Source organism: Mauremys reevesii, linkage group 19, assembly GCF_016161935.1.
Source record: "Mauremys reevesii isolate NIE-2019 linkage group 19, ASM1616193v1, whole genome shotgun sequence".
Lineage (NCBI taxonomy): Eukaryota > Metazoa > Chordata > Testudines > Geoemydidae > Mauremys > Mauremys reevesii.
This window is the reverse complement of record NC_052641.1, coordinates 16,272,192-16,293,830: the sequence shown is the minus strand read 5'-3', so window position 1 is coordinate 16,293,830 and position 21,639 is coordinate 16,272,192. Positions and strand designations below refer to the sequence as shown.

General features: G+C 39.3%; 1 protein-coding gene across 5 annotated transcripts in view; it reads left to right on the top strand.

Annotated features, from left to right (window-relative positions):
• MED27 (mediator complex subunit 27) overlaps nucleotides 1–21,639 on the top strand; it is a 156,027-nt gene that overhangs the window by 115,296 nt on the left and 19,092 nt on the right. For 2 of the 5 annotated variants that reach the window (XM_039506798.1, XM_039506799.1), the window contains exons 5-6: nucleotides 13,710–13,817; nucleotides 19,192–19,356. The exons of 1 other annotated variant lie outside the window; for it this stretch is intronic. In XM_039506798.1, the coding sequence (XP_039362732.1) occupies nucleotides 13,710–13,817; nucleotides 19,192–19,356 (273 nt within the window). The remainder of the gene's footprint in view (nucleotides 1–13,709; nucleotides 13,818–19,191; nucleotides 19,357–21,639) is intronic. 2 more of the 5 variants (XM_039506800.1, XM_039506801.1) reach the window with 1 other exon arrangement.

Sequence of the window (21,639 nt, the reverse complement as noted above, 5' to 3'; positions counted from 1 at the left end):
CTTTTAATTTAGAGCGCTTTTTGTTTTGAAAAGAAAAGTAAATGGTCAAAAATAGCTCCTCCCTTTAAAGGGATTAATGTGCTGCTTTAATACCTAAACTATTAGATTTGATTGTGGAAGATTGAGTCTACCCAGCCTCAGACACATTAACGATGCCTTCAGCAGCATTATCAGGGAGGGAGAGTTTAATGAGGTAAAAAAATCCTCAGTGAAATAGGTTTGTTCAAATTATTTCTGGGTCAGTGAGTTTCTGTTCCATGATGAAGTCAGGAATTTGGCATCGGAGTGAATGAGCAGTAAAGACTGGATTATCGATAAACAGGTCCAAGATATTAGAGTTACTTCTGTCTGAGCGAACAAGCTTTTATTCCACAAGGACCTATCAGCCACATCAATTTTCACATGCAGCTGCTGTGTTAATGGCAAGAAGAGAGCTTTTAAAATTTTTAGTGTACAAGATTAACCTGTTGAAGGGCGTTGAGCAGTGACCACTCAGCTCACTTTTAATGTATTTAGCTGTTTTTGCGCTATCAAGGTGAGTGATAGAAGTCCCATTATTTGGCACATTTAAAATAAAATAAAATAAATATATACTATAGGTGGGAGAGGAAGTGGATGGGACCTATTCAGTCTTTTTCATCTAACTTCTCATTCCATTTCCTTTTATGATTAATTTTTTGTTATCACGTACACAACTATGGAAAGATTGGATACAACAGCTGTGTGGGTAGGTATGGGTGTATATGTATTTTAAAACACTGTTCAGAAACTAGGGTAATTTCTACAAGGGCATCCAACATTAGCACTCAGATACTGTGCTGATGGTACTGTACATCTTAGATAACAAATATCCATGTGGAAAGTGGTCTCAAGGAGACATAGAATATGGACAGAAAAAGGTTAACCTGTTCAGGTTTCAGAACACTTTTCTTGGTTTATTTAGTGCTTCCTTTCATCTTCTATAGTTATAGTGAATAGTAAAATGAATCTAAAATTAGAATCTTTGACAAAATAGAACAAGAAGGTATGGAGTCATCTTAATACACTGGCCTTCAATTTCAAATGTTGGGTCACTGACATTTTGTATTTCTCAACAGGGGAAAGGAAAGACTTGCACAACGTGTGCTGATTTATAATTATAATATCCCAGTAGTCATTCTAACCTTATTTTTTAGTCACTTTGTTGGAAACTTCAGTTAATCGGATGTAGAAAAGAATTCAAGCTTTCATTTAATGTCCAGTCTGAGCCAAAGCTAAACCAAACTGTAAACATATTTGTGACTCAATGTTAGTTGCCATCTAGAATCTGGGTTATTTCTGTAGCATTTGTAGACTTTAGAATCCTCAGTATGGGTACATTCCCTGTACGTTCCTTAAAAGGATGAGTTCATTTATCCATAAATCTAACTGTGTTGATTTTTAGTTTGTTAATCAACTAACATCCCATTATTAATTTTGTTTGAACAGAAAAAAATTATTAAGAGATTAACTGAGTCAGAGGTTAAACAGCTGGCTTTCATAGGCATTAAAACATGTCATTTGCAATTGTTTGATTAATCAAATGGAACCACATAATATCTAAGGGGCCATAAAATGGTAGTCCTCATGATGCTTTTAAAGTTGCTCTTAAGTTTATTTATTTATAACATTTTCTGTATGAGAAAATATTTGTTGCCATTTTCACTTTGAACCCAACTCTGCTGGATTCAGAGCAGCTCCTACTAAAGGCTTATTTTATTATAGTGGGAGTTGAGGACACTCAACACTGTTTAGAATCAAGTCCCAAACATACATTGTGATTTGGGCACATCGACAGAGTACAGGTAAGGAATAAAGTAGGTTGGAAGAGACTCTTTTTTGCAATAAGTAATAACATGCTGGATTGCATGATTAAATTGCCCTCTGTGTACCTGTCACAGTACCAGCACTAAATCAAAGACATGATTACTGGTACCAGATAACTGCAGTGTACTGAACAAGTGATATTTCCCTTTCAGTTGGTATTCACATAATCCACAATCAGAGATCATGAAACTTTGTTTTAATGTTATTTGTTGTATATAGTCATGTAATGATCATTTTTCTTTTCAGGCAGCTATTCCTTCTATTTCCCATCTGTCTCAGTTCATGTTGCCAATATGGAATCTTCCATTTTACCCTGACCGCCATAAAAGCTTTTGCTGGTTTCAGGCATAGTCAGTCAGTGAAAGGTGCTATGTGATGGGCAATGAGACTGGTACCTGTGTCACTAGAGAAAAGTGAGTCTTCCCTAATACTTGTGACTTGTCAATATGTGACTGAGAGTCCCAAGTAAGACCAGTTTAGAGTTTCTGCACAACAGCACTTTTTCTCTGCCACAGCACTATTGGTTCATTCTCTTACTTCAAATAGCGATTCAAAGGACATTTATTATTTTATTTTAAAAAATTGCACCACCAATCTGTTTGCCAAATAGTTTTTATTAAGTAACTATATAACCTCATTGATGCAACCTTTGTCCATCTCTTCCCTACTGTTCTATCCCCTCTCAGTTTTGCATTATGTCTGAAATTATAGTGTAAGCTCTCTGAGGCAGGGGGCCGTGTCTTGCTTTTGTACTGTAAGGCATCCAGCATGCTCTAAAATAATTCAGTTGACCAAGAAAAGTATATACGGTACTTACTAATAAAGGTATTGGCATGAGAAACAAGTATATTAAGAAGGCCCAAATTGTTGTGACCTTGAGGGCCCATATTTTCAAACATTGGGCTGGATTGTGCCCTCTCCCTTTGTGAGTGGAAGAGACCAAAATGGTGGGTCAGTGCAGGGGAAGTTATGGAAGGGATCTACTGGCTCAAAAATATGGTGAGAAGGAGGCAGCCTGCCTCCCTCAATGTTAAGTTAACCCTTCACGCTGTGTAACTCTCATTGTGGGGCTTTGGGATATGTATTTGGAATCCTGCTTCTAGGGAGCTGGAAGAGGGCACATGCTGAGCCAAGAGAAGTCCATTGGTTTGGGGAGCCAACCTCCCGTTTGTTCTATGTGTAGCGGGGATGTAACTATGATGTTCTATCCCAAAAAATAAAAGGCAAGACAATTCCACAAGGAGAACTTCATAATTTCCAGTCCCTGGCCCCCCCCCCCCCCCATTCTCACTCAGAGGATGATCTTGCCCTTTGTTTTAAAAGATTTTCATTTTCAGACTGAGCAATGCATGTTCTGTTATCGTGACCTATTTGAGTGTCTAGTTTGAAGTTTTGAAGTTTAACTGTTCGTAGTTATCTTTATGGGGGAAGTGGTAAAAATATGCTTGCTAGCCCTTTTGTAACTTCAAAAGGATGAAGGAGTTTGTTCAAACTTTCCCAAACAAATCACCTCCGGGAAGAGACCTAACACTGAAAATGTTAGCCCAAAAGATTATTGTTCCAGAAAGTTTTGAGAATTTAGAAATTGTTTTGCAACTTTAACCATAGCAGTTGTGACTACTGTAATCCACAGTTCCTTCAGTGTCCCAAAAGTAGTAGTTCTTATTTGAAAGACACCATCTGATAAACAAAAATAGACCTGCAGGCTTGCTTTCAACTGGTAGTAACCTTCGTGTGAAGCTTGGCCCTCAGTTGACAGCGTACATCTTTCAACACAAGCCACCACCAGTAAGCAAGAAGGTACTAAACTATTCCTAGAAGCATAAATGTTGGTTCTGAAAGATTCCTACATGCAATCCTATGAGGCTGTTACTTCTTCCAGACAACTGAGTCTTTTTGTGTTTCAGATTTATACATAGCAATTGTACCTCATTAGCTTGGATTTACGCTGCATAGACCAAATGCATAAATCATTGACATCTTTCAGAGCTGTGTGAAATCCTCAACTGATTTTAAAAGCTGTTTATCATGGTATTTCAGTGTGCAGTTTAATCCCAATCTACACTATTGATTTTTCAATTAATTTTTTACTTGTATCTATGCATGAAAGAAGATAAACATTCACTTTAGATCAGCTTCAATAAAAGTGCTATGCAAAATTAATTTGCTGTGGCACTGGAGTGAACAGAGGACTCTTTTAAGGTTTTTCTTTGACTTTGTTTCTCAACTTCAGGAGCTTGCAATATTTGAATTGGGATGGTAAACAGATAAACTTTCCCTAATATGTTAAGAATACATGAATGATCTTAGACTTTTTGTTGTTTCTTTGATTATTTAACCTGTTAAATTCCTGGACACACAACATTCTTTGTCAAACAGTTGTGTTTCTTGTGAGATCAACTGTCTTCTTTGTTATTTTGTGGTGATCACAGCCCTGGGGAAAGTATTCATCTCCCTAAATCAGGAGTTTGGAAAAATTTTCAGAACATGGACCCTATCTTAATAAACATACTGGGATTGATTCTCAATTACTATGTTCCTATGCTTGAACTGTAAGCCACCCTAGCGCTCCCCCATCCTGGGCTGTGAAGGGACCAAACCAGCTCTCAGTGTGAATTAGAGCATGCTCAGAGATCATATCAGGCATACTTCCCATTTCAGCATGGCTGCTGCCACCACAAGGAAGTCATTTGTGACCCTTGCAAAGTGAGAGCCCTAAGTCACCGTTAACCAGTTTGCAGCCTGTCTTTTAATGATCAGAAGAAAACCTTCAATTTTGAATTAAAAATACTCATAATTTACTTAAATCCCTTTTTATGATTGTAGTCAACCAGTTAGTGTGAAGCAGGTAGACATTTTTATGTACTCTCTCACCTGGGCTTCCATAATGCCAAGATTACATGCAAATGCAGCTGTACATTCAGAGTCAGATCCTCAGCTGGTGTAAATCAATGCACCTCCAATAAAAGTAAATGGATCATACCCTAAAATTTTAACAAATTGTGAAATGCACAATGTATTTCAAAATAATTAGAGCTTTCTTCCCTGTTGGCTTTCATGTTACTGGGGTGATCAAAATTGGTACAGCTTTATTTGCAATAGGTGTAATACAGGTTAAGAAGATAGGATTTTGTTTCTTTGCAGTGGAACTCTCCTGATTTTGGCAGACCTACAGAATATCATTTGTCTGCTTCCGTTCTTTCCAAACTAACCATTTTTGTAAGCTTTACTATGATTATAAGGCTAGGAAAAGAGAATACCAATATTAGAAACAGTGGAATTGCCACTTTAAATGTCATCTTTGGTTTTAAGGTAGAATGTCTCTAAAATTCAACTATTGCAATTGCCCTGTGTCTATAAAGACTTTTCACAGTGTGGTTGTTTTCAACCATCTTGTGACCATTATCAAAATTCAAAGTCTTGATGTGTGATATTTTAATGATAATACCAAATTTATATAGTAGTATTTTTATTCAAGCATCAAAAAGGGCTTTTCAAATTAAGGTAAGCATTATCTCCATTTTACAGATGAGGCACAGGAAAGTTGTGATTCAGTTGTGTCAGAGAGGCAGAATTCAACTGACTCAGCAATTCAAAAATAGAACCAAGTTCTTCTGTTTTCAACCACTAGACCATTCTGCCTCTCTGTCACCATACTTCAAAGGACTGACTACCTTCTAACATTATAAAAGGAACACTATAGCAGATATAAACACTGGGAAAATGTGTTTTAAAAAACACTGGAAGAGTTTTTTTATTGTTTTGAGCTGTTTCTAACACATAATGATTTAAATAACTGAATTCTAATTTTGGAAAATACTTTCTGCCAAAACAAAGCTCATTTCAGAAATAGCATTTTCTTCTCATATTTTGTTATCAAGCAATCTTTTTGATGATAAATTCATTGTATACATTTATACTGCTAGCTAGATTTTTACCTACTGCTTCCCTCATCTACTATTCATGCCCTAAAAGGCGAGAGATTTTTGACATCGTTTCCATTCATTCTCATTACAATCAGATAATTTACCTTTTAACTTTTAAATCTTGTTCCAGGCATTTTAAGCAGTCTGATTGTATGGAATTGGGTCGTATTAATTGCAAATGGGCTAGACATCTGTTCACTAAGATGGAAGACTTTTTTGGCTCAGTTTTTGTTTTTCTGTATATTGTAGCTAAAGTGCATTAGTTAAAATTGCCACCATCTTCTATTGGAAATTCAGTTTTTGAGGTTTATAATTTGACTATTAAAAAGTACATCAAATTGAATCTTGTTCTATAAGATCTTATCCTGAGAGCAGTTAAACATTTTTTATATACATATTTCATTATCCAGTAATTTGGAATCAGTTGCCTATGCTATAGTTGGCTGGAACAATTTAATGTTTGACTTTAAAAAAAAATCCGTTTCCCCCCAGGCTAATCAGTATAAGTCTTCCTCCTTAAAACCCTGCTAGTTGTTCTTGGTAACTAACATTTCCTCAGCATTTGTCATATTTCCTCCTCCTATTTTTCTAAAGCAAAATTAGCAAATTTTAAAAGTGAGCATTGTAAATATCTCCTCTCTGTATTTACATTGAACTTTATATGGTGCATAAGCATGATGGGAACAATCAACCAAATGTCAGAAAACCTTTAATAGGGCACTGATTAATTCTGAGGTGTTTAAAATTTTGGAGACTGTCCAGTTTCCAGTATTTATCTGGGACACTGAGTTACAGCTTCTTTTGCCAAAGTCAGAACTAGAAGAACCAATCTCAACCCCTTGTCCCTGCATCAATCCCCACCTCCTTTGACCATCACAGTCTGACCTGCCTCCCTCTGCTGCTGGTACATGACTGTCTCCTCTGGTCAGGGACAAGCAGTGGGGAGGGCAGGTCACATTATGGGCTGTAGATAGGGAAGGACTTCTATGGAACCAGCATAATCTATGAGCAGCAGAGCCCTGGAGGATGAGTGTGTTGCTCTCTACCTGCTTTTGGTGGGTGGAAATTAGTAAGGTGAGGAGGCGAGGGAAAGGAGAAGGAGCAGGGACAGGTGGAGAGAAGCTGGAGATGAATTTATTCAGCTTCTATTCCTCTGTATAGGTGAATATGCATCCAATTCCAGAGTGTCAATGATCCATCTTGATGCTCTAGTAGAGCTTCTTTGTTGACGGAAGTCAGAAATCCTTCCCATCCCATCCCAGTAATATTACTGGGGTATTAAAATTTAGAATGACGAAAGCAAAACTTAAGAAACTATTGGTCTTCAGTAGCAAATTAATCTTCATTGGACTGGGATAATTATACCATAAATGTGACTGGCCCATGGGCCAAACCTGTCTTCTAACCTTTAGGCAATATTGTTTGCCAGTTTGGTCTCCTTATGAACAGAATATGCCTTGTTACTGAGGGAAAAGATCACCAACTGATCCTTAATATGGGCAAATCATTTAAAGACCTTAATTTGTGTTGACTTTTTAACGTGCACTATTGCAATTAAGTTAGATTAATGAAAGGTAAATTCCAGCCTCTACATTAAAAAAAAATTCTTGTAAAGAACCTAATTAGCATGTTGGTTTATTTAGCCTCTAATGGCTTAATTGCATCCTATCATGCTATTTACAAATAGGCATCATTAAAGATTAATGATTGTGTGAAGGGAATTGCAGCATTCATACCAGCCTCAGATGAGAGAAAGAAATGGAGGGAAAAAATAACTAATAGAAAATCTGTTGCTTTTCTAATGCTTGTATTCTCAATACACGTACCATATTATTCGTGGCTGTTCTGCTGATTATCAAGATACAAGAGAAAAAAGAGTAGGTCTGCCTATTTTGCAAGGAGCAGGTGGGCTGGACTTTTGCTGCTGAACGTGCACAGCTTCATTATGCTTTTAATTTGTTGATGCATTACTGTCTCCTAAGGTGAATGAAAACACATCCGTGCACACACGCGTGCACCCCCCCCCCCCCTCATTCCTTGTGACATTAGCAGTGAGGTATGCAAGTGAACTGAAAATAATACTTCTTCTGTTTAGCTCTGCATTGCAGAGCATCTGCATTTCAAATCAGCAGAGGATTCCCTGGGATGCTGAGAGGCAATCTGGAGTTTAGGGAATTTTCCTGCATAGTATTGGAACTTGGTGCCTTCAGCAACCTCTCTCCTAAAATCAAAATATAAAATAAATCTAACAGAGGATGTTTATAATAGTATTTAATTAGTGCCTGTAAGAGCCAATTAGTTTGTCATAATTTTCAGTACAGTACTAAAGTTACAAAGAGGAGATTTAAAGATATTTTCTTCAAACAGAATTTTGACCATTTTAAGCTAAATTTTGGCCTTGTTACTACCAGTTTGGAGAGAGGAAAAAACTGTTTTTGCTTCCTTTTCTGTCACTAAGTTAATTAAAGTGAGCATTTTGATAGGAGTCTAAGAATAACAAAATCAAATGTTCAGATTACCTCTCCTAAGTGCCCCTCATTTTTGGCTTAAAATGTTAGTCATTTGCACTCAGAGTTCTATTAGTGGTAGACAAAATATTTTTAAATCTAGGATTTTACAAAGGGACTTTTATTTTACCCCTATTTTTGTCAGTAAAGTTGCGTGTTTTAGTACATTGTCTCTCCTTATCCTGGAGCTTCCCACTTTAGGAAACAGCATTATGAATATCTCAGCTGTCAGATTGAGCACATAGTGGTTAAAACCAAGTTAGAACAGCATTGTTAGTAGACACAGAACCCAAACAGGAGCTACATGAGTGTTTAACTTGCAGCTGTTCCATTTTCAGCTCACAGAACTGTGGGGCATATTTTTCCATTCATATTAATTGAATTTTAAAGTGACCTTGTACATGTATTGATTTGAATTAAAATTTTCTACATCAAGGGCAAGTTGGCACATATCCTACAGGCGAAATATTAAAAAGCCAAGTGCTGTCTAACAGGGTATCGACAGAAGAAGTTGAAGTTTAATGGGAAAAGTTTGCTTTAGAAGGGAAAAAATGTTGCCCACTTTAATTAAATTGAAAAGTAGCAGATCTCTACACTGATAGTAGCTCCCTATGATTATCAGCTGTGCAGGTCATTGAGTGTTCATTTAAAAAGGACTGGCCAGGTGGGGCTTGACCTCCAAAAGAAGAGACCTGCACTGCTGGAGCTCAGAGTAGAACTATCAAATTACTCCCTTTGTAAGGGCTATTAGTGTTTTATTCCCTACTATCAGATGATCTGCAGGGCCACAGCTGTATGCCTGAAAATGTAAATTATACTCCAGAGCTAGATCTTTGCCAAGCATGAATTCCTATTGTCTGGGCCAAGTTAGCCCCACATGTGCAAGAACAAAACGTATTCCTCTGAGGATTCTCTGTAGGAGAACTGTAAAATGCTGTTGAGATCAAGACAAAAGACCTGTAAAGCAATTTATGACTACTTCTTATGACATTTGATCATTACAGATAAAATAAAAGTATTTATAGTTGTAAATAATATGGACTCTGTTCCACACTGAAAGGAGCTACGGGGTGCTCTTGTGGCTTCCAAATCTCACAGCATTCCCCACTTAGGTGACAGGCTGTTGTACAGCCATTGCTGAGCGCAGTATTACTGGCCTCATTCTTTCAGTGACATTACAGAAATTACGATTAATCATTCTTTACCACAGTGACCTTTCCAAAATTTCTGCCTCTAGTTCTGTTCCATTCCCTAATCTGCTTGACAGGAGCCACAACCCCTTCAATTTGTGGATTACTCTGTTCCTAGAATAAATTAATTGCTGAAACCCCCCACTTCCTCTTTTTCAGCCATAAAAAGTACTGGAACTCCACTGTCAAGAAAACATTGGTACGAAATAGGAAACTTAATATTCCAACACCTGGTAGCTGTGAAGAACCCAGAATGATAATTTTTAAAACGTAACTTTAGAAAGAGTGAAAGTTGCAAGGTACCTAAGTGCTAAAATTCAGAACTTTCAGCACATATTTCAATAACAGATTATTTCCTTTATTTGTTAAATTCATTGTTTATATAAGTATCAGAGGGGTAGCCGTGTTAGTCTGGATCTGTAAAAGCAGCAAAGAGTCTTGTGGCACCTTATAGACTAACAGACGTTTTGGAGCATGAGCTTTCGTGGGTGATTACCCACTTTGTCGGATGCATGCACGAAAGCTCATGCTCCAAAACGTCTGTTAGTTTATAAGGTGCCACAAGACTCTCTGCTGTGTATATATAAGTCATTTATAAAAGAGGGCAGGTGGCCTTGCGGTAAAGTTGTGTTACAGTGGGTAAAAGACCCAGGATAGATTTCAGGACTTTGTCTTCTGTGCCCCAGGATGGAGCATTAACTTGCCCAGTTCTTTACAAACACAAGTTTTTCTCCTCATCTCAGTCTCCATTCCAAGAAATTTAAGGCGCATCATGTACAGGCTTTAAAGTCGTCCTCATCCAACACTCTTTGACCTGAGAGAAATGTCCTGTCCTAGGCCTGAGGAAACTGAACAAATACATACGCCAGTTCAGATTCAGGATGGTAACACTTTCCTCCGTCAATCCATCTCTTCAGATTCAAAACTGGTTCATGACTGGACACATAATTCTACATAGCCATCCACCTAGCCCACAGGATGCCCCTGAGATTTGCATTGAGGCTCAATCACCATCAGTCCAAAGTACTGCCCTGTGGACTTTGCACAGCATCAAGGATCGTCATAAAATGCCTAGCAGTCATGGTGCCCATCTGAGAAGAAAGCATTCACTTCTGCCTGTACCTGGATAATTGTCTGATGAAGACAAAATTTGGTAGGAGATGGCAGCAATCTTGGGATATGCCCTCTCCCTGTTCTTCCAGTTAGGCATCCTGGTGAACAATAAAAAATCATCTCTTATCCTGTCACAGCTGTATACAGGCCTCCTAGAGCCACTTTACCCTGTTTACAGGGGCCAATGTGAGGATGAGAATCTCACCCCAAGCACTGAGAATTACTAAAAGTGGTACAATGATAACTAGGAGCCATGAGTTGAAATTATGAAAAGAAGAATAAAGGCAAAACATCAGAAAAACTATTGAGAATGAGATTTATTAGAATGTGGAATAGTCTGTCAAGGTTAGCGGTGGAAGCACCATCACTCTGGTGCATTTTAATCTAGACTGGACAAAGTCCTGGAGACCATACAGTAGGAAATAGTTCTCTATTGGCTGGGAGTTGAATTTGAATAATCTAAAAGATATTTTCTCACTTTTATGATTTTCCATTGAAGAAAAACTATGTAATGCTGTCTGTATAACTAATCACAAAGACAGAAATCCTTGTTGGGGAGACATCCTTTTAACAACCTTAAAACTCAAACTAATCTTTGAAAAGTAAATTGATATTACATTAAAATGCTTTCTTAATTATTGCATTTTTTCAGTAATTAAGGCTTATTTCTGTTCTTATGCTCCACTGGACCCTACAGACTTCCTTTGACACTAGTTTTACTTTTTATATGTTTACTCTGTACAGAATAAATTAGAAATAGAGGGGTAACTATCCCTTTACAACTATTGAAATTGTAACTTTTTTTATTCTTGTAACTGTAATCTCCCCCTGCAACTGCTTCATTCCCCTACTCCTTTTATTTTTTCCCCAAAGGGGCATCAAGCTAACCTTCTTTTATTTAATTTTTTTATTAAGTCGAAGTTATGATGAAATGTTAACATACTACATGGTACTTATGCAGGATCAAGTTAATATTCAAAAAATCTGACTAAATATTCTGGCTTGCTGGTTGGGGAGCCCTCCTCCTCTGAGTATGATAGAAAGGGTGACCCATTTTCCAAATAAGTATCCTTTTTTTGGGCACTTGTCATGTTTGTGTACTTGATGTGTATGACCCTAAGAGCCCTACTGCCCACTAGCATAGGTACTCTGTCTCTCCTGAGACCGACTCAACTAACTCACTTCACCCAATCTCTTGCCATGGTATTTATCCAAAAGGTAAGTGTGTAAGGTTTCATATAAAAGTTACCACCACTCTGGTTATTAATATCACTATAAAATGCATGTGTTAATGTTATATGTGAAGTTATGAATTCCCTCTGTATGATGTTACTAGAACACGTTTTAAGACAAGACAACCTGGCTTAGGTAAAGGTGATAAACAGGTCTCTCTTAAACAAAGAGAAGTGGGTTTACCTCAATTTACATATTAGCAGTAAACAAAGCCATCAAGCTAGACCAGGGGGTTATCCTGATCCTGAACTCGATAGAGAATTAACGTGGGTCCTGTGCACCAGGGAGAGACAGGAGACTGAATCTCCCGGAGGCCTTCCTGACTTGTAAGACAAAAACAACCCCTTTGGGGATATAAGGAACAGAATGATACTCCATCTTTATCCTTCACCTTAGGACACACAAAAAACAAAGCAATTTGATCTATGTAATGGGTCCTGGCCAGGCCAACCAGTAAAAGCAGAAAGGAGACCGTGGGTGAGAGAAACCATCTTGAACAAAGACTGCATCTTGGTTGATTGAGTTTTTGACTTTTAGCTGTGTCTTATCACTTGTATTTGCTTGTAGCCATTTTTACCTTTATCTCTTTTACTTGGTATCACTTAATCTGAGTACTTTTATAATGAAAGCAAGTTTATTAACACATCAGCAGTGTTGCGTAAGTTCCGTAAAGAGTGTGCTTCTATAAAGCTAACAGCTTGGAAGTGTTTTGCTGTCTCCATAAAGGTGGTGAACCTCACACTTTCTCTGCGAGGATCCAGTGAGAGGGACTGGTCCCTGCAGTAGGATGATTTTGGAGGCAGATTTGAGACTGGAAAGGTACTACGGTCAGCCTACAAGGAGGAACCAGGTTGCGCAAAGCCAGAGGAAGGCTTGTGGGCTGCTGACAGTAGGGAGGCCATTTGTCCGGTTATAAACCAGTCTTTTTGTGTTCTTTGTTCCCCATGTGGTAATGAGACAAACCCAGACATGGTTTTGTCTGGTACTGGACGAGGGAAGCCATAAAGAAGAGCATGCCTTTCCACCCCCGACAGCATAACCTCTCACACATGGTGTGTGAGAGACTATGCCAGCAGAGGTGGGGGTGCACTCTTCATTATGGCACCCCCCTTACAGGATGACCTTGCACACACAGTGTATGCGATCTCACCTGGAGGGGGATGGGCATGCCAGCAGGGACAAGACCACGCCATTCCGCACGTACCAGAATGTGAGACATTCCAGGAATGTGAGAGTGGCCACAAGTCACCCAAAGTTTCAAGGCAGACAGTGATCAAAGCCATTACTGCTCTGGGTGAACCCCAAAATGTCAAAGCGTGAACGTTTTTCCAGTACATGTTTTACGATGCCACAATTGCATGGAGAAGTCACATTGCATGTAATGTGCAATACAAAGTCTTGCTGCTAACAGTAAAAAAGAACCCCCTCCCCCCCCTTTTCCATTTTTGTTAAAGCGAAAATATTTTGCTTTAAACCCTCAACATGCATTTCAGGGGTAGCATTAGAAAAGTCTGCTGATTCTTTTAAAAATTATTTCTTATGCATGCAGTTATGTTGGGAAGCATAAAATATATTGAAAACGATCACATTTGCTCAGTATTTTTGACATATTGGGTTTTGTTAATTTAAAGAGGAGAGAGTTGTTTGGCAGTGTCATATCTGTACAGGTGAATTTCATGATCTCAAACATTTTCAGACACAAATGGTCTACACTATTTACTTATTCTGTATTTTATAATCTGCCTCTTTCTCACACATGCACTCAGTATTTTTGATCTTTATTTTCATCTTCCTGTAAAATGTTGCAAACTGAAATTAACTCCATGACCTCGTGAATGCAGACTTCATCCAGCTCTCTTTCAGCATTGTTTTTGTCCTTGTCTTGTTATTGACAGGTTACCTTAGGAAAAGTGCTAAAAGTGATCGTGGTGATGCGGAGTCTCTTCATTGACCGGACAATAGTAAAAGGATATAATGAAAATGTCTACACTGAAGATGGCAAGGTAGGGCTTTCACATCTCTAGCAGGGCTAAACTTCATACTTACCTGATACCTGTTTTTTGAGACACTGCAAAAAAGTCGTCTCATCACAAGTATGTTTGCAAACAAGAAACCATCACAAGAGGCTGGGCTGATGTTTTGCAAACATTTCAGCTTTAAATTTAGCATGCTTCACTCAGATTTTTTCATACCCAAGCGTCTGATTTTTCTCTAAGCCCTGATGCCCTTGCTTGAATTTCTAATTTATCACCTTAGACCACAGTTGCCTCATTAATGGTGTCTACTGAGGAAACATTTTTTCAGTGTACCAGCACATCAATAGCCCAGGGTTCACATTTCTCATCTCTGAGAGCCACTGGAAAATCTTGGGCTAGTTTTATATTAAGTTGATAAACTCTGCTATGAAAATCATTGGTAGCCCTCAATAAGTTGCTGGTTGGTGGTAATGCATCTTGAACAGCAGCTGTTAAAGAAAGTATAACCTGTATTTCCTTGAGTGATTTGCTTTATGAAAAATTCAACCTGCTTGAACCTCTACTTTCTTTTGACTGCACACACTCCATATGGCTCTCTGTATAGCATCAAAAGATGTTAATGGGATCTGACAGCTTTCAGCTTAGTTTTATTTTCTCTTTTCAGAGTGGAATAGGCTCTCTTGCTGAGACACCCACCACAACTCACCCTTTCCAGTAACAAGTACTGAGCACCTCTGTCATTCACATTCTCTCGGGAGCTTTCTCCCCTTATTATGAATCCCATTAAAATACAAAGTTCTTTATAGCTAGATGAGCATGTGGCACCCATAGGCCATGTTATAATGAGAGATTTTTTTCGTTCAAAAGAGGAACCTGTGTTTTAGCACACAGCAGCATGTTATGTACTGACCCTTGAGTTCAGTGGCTGAGTTTGAACCTCTCTTCCAGAGAAGAGGTTAAGAACTATCTGTTAAAGGGAAGTACAGCTCTATTTTCTCCCTTTTGGAGTGGGGAGAATAGAAATTGCTTGACAGTGCACTGGTTTTAAATCAGATACACCATGGAGCAGGAGATATTTTGGATATTAGTGAATAAAAGGAGACTTTTAAGAACCATAAAACCTCTGGTCTTGCATGCAAGTAAAATGATAATCCTACTCCTCTTAAAAAGCATTGATAATTTGATGAGAGGAGTGTACCATTTCACCTTCACTTCCAGTCTTTGCCAACACCTGCAGTGAGACTGTATGAACTTGTCACTCTCTTGTCAGCTCATTATTCCACCAGGCTAGTCTAGGACTTTACTAGTCCCAAACCCGAAGGCCCAAATTATTTGCAGGTATAAGCAGGCATAACGCCTTTGAGTTTGACGGAGCTGTGTCCAGTTAAACCAGCAGCAATTTTGACTTTAAAATGTTGAGTGAATAAATATGTAGCTTGCTAGTTTGCCCAACTGGAATGCATATTGACAAGCAGTGGGCTACCTGTATTTCCCTAATTAAATATGTTGGTAATTGGAGAGGAAGAGCAGGGCTGAACTCATGCAGTAATGCTCTTTACTTACTGTGTCTGCTGGGAAGGCGTGATTATAGTAAATTCCATTTCTTTTTCCCTTGCGACAGACACTGTGGGTAAAGCATTTTAGAGCAGTTGCCTACTGCAACTCCAGTTCTTCTACTCCCAGCCTGAACCAAAAAGGAGACAGAGGAATAGAAGGAAATTAAGAGAACTGTGGAGAGATTTCAGACATCTTTTATAGAGAGAGAGAGATTAAGAGTCAGTTCTTAGGATCGCAAAAGGAGTTAGGAAGAAATTTTCCTTATGAGAAGGTTATTTCATAGGTGTCTATTTCATGATATCTTGCATGTTTCTTGAAAGCATCTGGTATTCATCACTCTGAGAGAGAAAATTCTTGACTAAATGGACCAATGGTTTCATCTACTATGGCAATTCCTGTGTTTCTGTCTTTAGCATAAACCGAATAGGAAAGAGAAGTTAGAACAATAGTAGTAGTTACATTGTGCTTTGTGTTTAAATGGCTGTACAAACATCATTCACTTAATTTTCCCAACATTCCAGTGGGGCAGATCCAGTAACAGTTTAAGGTGAAATGTGCACAGGAAGTGGCTTGGAGGAAAGGATGGGGAGAGTTTTTGGACAGAAGAGGCATCAGAAGTAAGAAGAGCCCCCTCACTGGAGAGTTCCAAGACAGAAATAGGAGGCCAAAACTGGAGGTTTAAGTGTGAAGATAGGGCCAGGAGATGATCTGAGGTTAGAGGGGAAGGTGGATCAGAAGAGAAACATGAAGGCAAATGTAGGTGTGTCCGGGGCATGAATAAGTTTTATGTGGTTTTTGATCTTTGAGAGGAACAATGTTGCATTAAATGCTGAGAAGTTTGGTATGAGAGTGGGGGAAATATTGATACTTTTAAGGATCAGAGTTTAGGAGTTATAGATGCAGTGAGTTTGGTGGATTCTCCTGGACACTGTTGAGCCACATAGGGTTGGCATAGTTAGGAACAATCGGTAGTTGTAGAAAAAAATTGGGATTAGAATAGCCAGGTTATTACAGGTCATTATGGAAGTACATTGGCAGAGCTGAGTAAGGAAGCTGCCAAATAGCTAGCTTCTACTCTGTTGGAGTGCAGCAAATGTAATTAGTCAATCATTTTTATTCATATGTGAAAAAAATAACACTGTATTCAAAATGAAGAGGAAAAAATAAATCTAGCAGATGGTCTTAACCTAACATGGGGAGAAATTGGACATTTTTTTTAAAAAAAAAGATTTCTGCATACTGGCAAAGAAATAAGAACCAGTAATTTTCTGAAAAGGTCTGGTTGTATTTGAATTATGAATAAGGCCCTACTTAACTTGCAATATTGCGGAAATTGTGGATTTGGCAATATTAAGCTCCCACCTAAACCTTGACAGCGGGAGTCCTGCCATGTGCGGGGCTGACAGCGGGAGTCCCCACTCTGAGTCCCGGGCTGCCAACAGCAGAAGATCGTGGAAGAATAATAATGGACTTTATTACCTCAAATAAGAAGATCTGTTGTTACTTTTCTGCAATTTTCCATGGCTTGTCCACAACTCAGCTGCAATTTTTTTTGACAATCTTGCTATTCCAATAGGGCCCTAATTATGAAGCATTCAAAAGACCTGCCGAACTTGCTTTTGCCAGATTGCAAACAATACACCGCCCACCTTTTTCTTGGATTTTTTGGAAAAACAATAGGTGGGATTTGTCAGTGTTTTCCATAGAGTAGGTGCTGTATTCTGATGGTTGTGCAATCTCCTCTGCTTTACTGCTGGCCCATTACATCCACCGCATAGTGATGCATTTTAATTAGTCTGTAGCTATAGTGGTGGCATTGTGCCTCCCCTAATTTAAAACTTTGACATACTCATAGTGCACTGGAATCCAGACATGGAAAGTAATTATTAGTAAGGCTAAGATTTTGTCATGGTTATTTTTAGTAAAAGTCACAGACAGATCATGGGCAATGAAGAAAATTTCACGGAAGCCCATGACCCATCACTGACTTTTACTAAAAATACCCATGATAAAATGGGAAGGGACTGTACAGCTGCGGGGTGGCTGGAAGCTCCATGGCCCCCACCACCCATGGTTGCTCAGAGCTCCTTCGTTCCCAAGCCCCGCCGTGGTGCCTGGCAGGGAGCTGTGGGGGGTCCCCCTGCCCCACCGTGGTGGCTCAGAGCTTGATGGCCTGGTGCCTCAGGCGGTGCGGGTACCTCATAGCTCCATGCTGCTGCGGGAAGGCGGCAATGGGACCCTGCAGTTCCCAGCTGCCAGGGCTGAAGTCATGGAGGTCTTTGGAAGTCACGGATTCCATGACTTCTGCAACCTCTGTGACAAAATCGTAGCCTTAATTATTAATAATGCCATCCATGTTCCTGAAAAAATAAATCCATGCAGCTCATCCTTGAGGGCAGGCTTTCATGAACTGAGCCATTAGTATCCTAATTCTGCTGTAGAAATAAAATTGCAGTAAGATTTGTTTAGTGAGGCAAGGTGGGTGAAGTAATATTGTTTATTGGAGCAACTTCTGTTGGTGAGAGAGACAAGCTTTAGAGCTACACAGAGCTGCTCTTCAGGTTTGTTTGGCATGCTGACAGGCTGCTTTTCTGTAAATACAGAGATGGGGAAGAACCATGACATGGCATATTTGGCGTGGGTATTTAACATTACTGCACAGCCAGATTCCTAATTCTGCATTAGTTAGACTTACTTAAAGAAACATAAGTGTCTCAGTTGAATTATCATGTTCAGGAACTTGGGTTATGTTAATGCTATGGCTTCATTAATTACCCCATATCAATAAAAAAAGGCAGCTTTTAGCCTCCTAGCGTAGAGAGGAAAAGAAATAGTAGTATCAAAGGAAAGCTTCAAAGACAGCCAGAACTGTCTCTTGGGTAATTTCTGATCCCTGCATTCTTTCCACTTCAAAGCTGGATGTGTGTGTGTTTGGGTGAAAGGGGGGGTTGAATCCGATTTCTCTAACAAGTGTTGGCACCAGCCGTGTTTGATATTAGATGCAGGGAACATTTTGATTTGTTATCGCCTTTGAAATTGTTCAGACGACCTTCAGAAAATGGTCTCTTGTTACTTATACTAGGGACGGGTGGGGAGAGTGGGGCACTGGGGAAAAAAAGCCCCAATTTAATTCAGATGCAGAGGATGCCCCGAAATTGTGCTTTCAGCAGTTTTTTAGATACAAATGTGTATCTTGATTGAAAGTGAAAAGTTGAAGAATAATAGATCTGTAACAATGCATTCTTTAGTACTCCTGCCTTATTCCTCTGTTTTCATGGAGAAAAGTAGACAGTCATTTAAGATGCCTGCATGTGTTTCGGGTTTTTTTTAAACTTGGCTAACATCAGGTCTGTAAGACATTCATTACTTTTGCTGCTTTTGAGTATTCATGCCAAATAATGAATATTCTGTACCTGTTGAATTCATCCAAAGGCAGCATCTAAAATAGAAATTTTTGCAGTTTAATTCAAAAATTTTAAAGGATCATGTATTTGGCTTGGAGAATGATCATCATTGGAGATTAAAACTGAATAACAAATATGCTTTCCAATTATAACACAAGATTTGCAACCAACCAACATTCAGTTAGATGAAAATAGCTAGAAAACAAACTCTAAATTAATTTTCTGTGTGTCTTAAATTGTAGAGTTAGCTTTACAAGCATGCGTATTTGTTACTAAAATGTAAGACTGCTTTTTTCTATTCCTGTGTTGCCTCTCTCCAGTTATACAAAAGGGAGCTGCTAAGGTCATCTTTCTCACATGCATTCCCCACTCCCCTACCACCACCAAATCAAGTTAGTTTCACATCCTGACCTTGAACGTCTTTTATGACTCTCTGCCAGGAGATGGGGGCCAGGACGAAGCCTGAAGCCATGTGGCCAGAGCCTGGGGCCTGCCACTGCGCAGCCAGAGCCCAGGGCTGGAGCCTGACATCCTGCAGCCAGAGCTTGCTGCCCCGCCACCCCAGGACTGAAGCCCAAAGCCTGAGCCCCAGCACTCCTGGGAAGGTGGGGAACTTACTGGCTGCCTGCTCCTACAGCATTGTGCCCTGGTGACTCTAGATGGGGCAGGGCCCAACCCCTGCTGCTGGCCCCAGCATCCAGGAGCAACAGGGAGTGGGATCTACTTTGCCCTCCCCCCATCACAGCCCAGGAGGCTGTGGCTGCATTTGAGAAATGCTGCCATAGACCTACCCTCACTTATTGTGACTTGTTTCAATGTAGTTTGTAACCTCAGTGGAGCTGGGACCATGCCTTTCTAAGGAGTTCTGATCATTATTGGAGCCTTTGGGCATTACCATAACAGAAAAAAATCAAAATAATTGTATAGCTATACTTTATTTTAAAGAAGGAGGTCGACCAAACAAAACTAACCTGATTTATATGTAAGAATGCAAACTTTAGCAGAACTTAATAAATAGGATCTGTTCCTATTTGTTGCCAAACACTTCGATTGTCTGACTTCTCCTCTGTGTAAAAAAACCAAACCAAAACAAAAAAAACCCTGTTAAAATATATAAACAATAATATAATTAAGTGATAAAAATAACTCCAATGCAGTGTTAACATTATGCATTTAAGCCCAAGCGTAAATCTTTGCAGGATTGGGGCTGTAGGTTGGTAGTTCTTTGGGGCATGTATCATGTCTACCTCTGTACAGGGCTCCAGTCCTGTTTGGCCATCTAAGTGCTACCCAAGAGAACTAATAATCAGGGCCCTGTTTACTTCATGGCACAATGGAACCAAAAATTATAGCTACCCTTAAATTCCACAGCAATATTAGTTTATTCTACTGCCATTAAATACCCTGAATTCCCATCCTCCACCCATACACACTCAAACACATCTCTGGCTCATAAATGAAAAAAACTCATTGATCTAAAATTCTTCATTTTAATCAGTGCTTATTTTTCCTGATGGGTTTTTCCTTACTCTCTTCAAGTGTCCTGGCTCCATTTCTTGGCTCCCATAATGCCAAGTAATCCAGCTCAGAATCTCATTTGTCCTCAGGAGTGGGGAGCTTTTAGCTGGCTTCAGCGGTTTCACCTTCCCAGCTCGCTGGGTTTTAGCTGGTATGCTGTTGTCCATGCAACAGCCCAAACTTTTGGCCCCTTCCACTTCCTGGCTACAAGCTGGATATGCCCACTCTGACACCTATTACTCTCTGCTGCCTGGCTCCATGGAAGAGCATGCACTTTAATCCAGTTAATTCCCCTTTATGGGGAAAGTTGGAGTGCAAGACACAGCTGCATGTAGGTCCCAGAAGGGCAGGGAGCCAGAAGACAAAATGCTGGGCACATAGCTACAACAAAACAGCAAATTCTGTGGCAGAAATGCTGAATTCCATAGTATTTGGGGAAAATGCCAATTTCTGTGGCTGCAGAATCATGGAGTCCACAGGGCTGTGACAGAAGTGAATGGATCAGGCCACACAGCCATCGTTTCAAATACTGCACAGACTCTCTGCAGCATTTTACTTTTGCTTCTTCTTCTTGATGTTTTCTACCCATGCCTAAAGGTTAGAAATGATTTTTTTTAAATGAAAGCGAAGTATCTCTGCAGCAGAATTCTTCAATAAGTGTGATTTCCATGATAAGATTTGCAGATGAGAAATTATGACTAATAAGAGGCCCTGTAGTAATAGAAAATAAGCTGGAGGTCAGGAAAGGAGGGAGGAAGTTGCCATCTTTGCTACCTCCACTGAGACAGTATATTCTGAAGGCTGTGTTAAAATTGCACTAGCATGTCAGCTGTGCTTGTGTAAATGTGTGAATCAGTCCCTTGTTTGAGAAGTGCAACCTTAACTCCTATTTGTTTGGTGTTTTTAGCTCCTATATTCTTGAAAAGTAAAATACATTGAAACCAGAGAGAGGTTCAATACCCACAACCTTAAATCTAGCTTAACAAAAAAACCCCACCAGTTTGAAAATCTAAGTATGGTATACAAAGGGGTATTTTATTTGGTTCCCGTAGACCAGTGTTCTAGCTTAATTCAGCTAAATGTGTTCTGTGTCAGTGGTTGCTGAATCACTTACTCGTGGACACAGGACCAGCAAAAGATTAGAAGAAATGCCCTTGTTATGGAGACAGGCTGAAGCTGATAAATATTCACATAGATCAGCACAATCTCCTACAAATGAATTTAGGGATCTTGCTGGCTCTGAGGTTGCACATTGGTTCAACGGGACTCATTTATAAGATTTCATAGTACAGCTTTAATAAAATGAAACTTAAACACCATATGCCTTATTCATTGCAAAACAAGGAATATTTTATTTCATTAGATCCTTT